This window comes from Mus pahari, chromosome X (genome assembly GCF_900095145.1).
Source record: "Mus pahari chromosome X, PAHARI_EIJ_v1.1, whole genome shotgun sequence".
NCBI lineage: Eukaryota > Metazoa > Chordata > Mammalia > Rodentia > Muridae > Mus > Mus pahari.
In genome coordinates this window covers 80,592,192-80,594,179 of record NC_034613.1, presented here as the reverse complement: position 1 = coordinate 80,594,179, position 1,988 = coordinate 80,592,192, and the positions used below count along the sequence as shown (strand labels likewise).

Here is a 1,988-nt window from a genome sequence, read left to right as displayed (position 1 = left end):
TCTCTGGTGGACTTTTTAGGGTCACTTATGTATACCATCATATCATCTGCAAATAATGATATTTTGACTTCTTCCTTACCAATTTGTATCCCCTTGATGTGATTTCACTCTTAACATTTTTGTCTTTTTAAAAAGAAATTAATTTTTGCATATGTTTATGTGACTTATGTGTACATGTGTATGTATATATGTGCATTGATATGTATGTATGTGCGTGCATTGATGTGTACATGTGTATGTATGTGTGTGCACTGATGTGTACATGTGTATGTATGTGTGTGCATTTTCACGTGGCGATCAGAGGTTGATGTCAGGTGTTTTCTGGATCACTCTCACCTGATTTTTTCAGACAGACTCACTCTCTAAACAGGGACCTTGATGTTTTGACTAGACTGGCTAGCCAGTACTCCTCTGGGATCCACCTGTGTCTGCTCCCCTGGCTCTTTTGGGCTTACAGAGATGTGCTGTCATACCTGGCTTATATGTGGCTACATATCCTCATCACTTACCACTCCCCCCAAGCCAGCTCCTCACTATTATTCTTACATTTTTCATTCTCTTGGAACTTAAGGCTTGAAATTGGTATATATGGTTTAAATTGTTAGCCCTCTGGCCCCATCAGTTCAATTATTTCCTTACTGATTTACATTCTTTTAGTAAAAAAAAAAACATTTATAGAACCCCCAAATGTCAGCACATTCCTAAAAAAGGATTTGAACTGTTTTTTCACTTCACTAGACCCTTTTACTTTGTGTAGCTTGGAAAGAATTTCAGTCGTAAGTTTCACTAGGTTTTAGCTTTTATGCTCACTTCCTTTTACTATCTAGTGAGAGGAATGTTTCTACTTAGAAAGAATACCAGTAGGTAACTAGATAGAGGTGGGGGGTGGCTTTCAGCCCGAGAAATGTAAACTTACCACATTGTATTTCCTTGCCACACAGCTTTCTCAACGTTCTGATAAATATAAGAAACAGACACAATGATGTTGTTCCAACAATGGCCCAAGGCGTGATTGAGTACAAGGAAAAGTTCGGGTTTGATCCATTCATTAGCAGTAATATTCAATATTTCCTGGATCGGTTTTATACCAACCGCATTTCTTTCCGCATGCTTATTAACCAGCACAGTAAGTTGGGTTGTTTTGGGTCCAGTTTTGAACAGGTAACCATATTGATTTTTCTGAAAAGTTTCCCTTTTGCTTTACTTTTTTAGTTTACTGACTTAGACTTTTGGCTATAGAAATTTCATTTCTAGTTCAGTTTTTCTTAAGGGAATCCTTCCTATTATAAAAATCTGTTTGGGTGGGTTGGTGAGCAGGGGGAGGGGAGGGATTGGGGGTATTCCGAGGGGAAACCAGGAAAGGGGACAACATTTGAAATGTAAATAAAGTAAATATCTAATATAAATATATAAACCCATTAATCGATATTCTTGCCTCAAAGTTGTCCTTGGAAGGCTTTGTGATGCTTCTATTATAGGCAGGGCCACTGCCTGCCTTTCAAAGGCCCTGCTGTTATATTTCTGTGGAGTCAAGGGACTGGCTTGAATGGCAGCCACATTAATTTTTCAATAATTTAATTTATATGGAAGTATTTTTTCTTAATCCAAAACATGTATTTTCTTTTTTAAAAAACACCAATATGGGAATATTGAATGAACACGTTAGATATACAAGCAATTTCCTTTATTTCACAGTGATAGGTAAAATCAGATTTTTAATTAGTTCATGATGCCACACTGAGAGTTTTAGTAAACTCAATTCTTTCAACACAAAGAACTTCTCCACTGATTTCCAGTACTGTCACCTTGGTTGATTTTTAACTCTAAGGAAAAGCATGTACATATTTGGAGTTGTCCTTGCTGAATCAGAGAAGATTCAAGACTTTTTTTTTTTTTTTTTTTTTTTTTTTTTTTTAATAATTCAAACGCTCAAAGAGCATCAAGGTCAACATTTGACATCTTAACTTTTATAAAGCCCCTTGTGGAAC

General features: G+C 36.3%; 1 protein-coding gene across 1 annotated transcript in view; it reads left to right on the top strand.

The window, feature by feature from the left end:
* Positions 1-1,988, top strand: part of Pdk3 (pyruvate dehydrogenase kinase 3) — a 66,687-nt gene that overhangs the window by 29,037 nt on the left and 35,662 nt on the right. Inside the window, exon 4 of the mRNA XM_021187890.2 lies at positions 942-1,126. Within this exon, the coding sequence (XP_021043549.1) occupies positions 942-1,126 (185 nt within the window). The remainder of the gene's footprint in view (positions 1-941; positions 1,127-1,988) is intronic.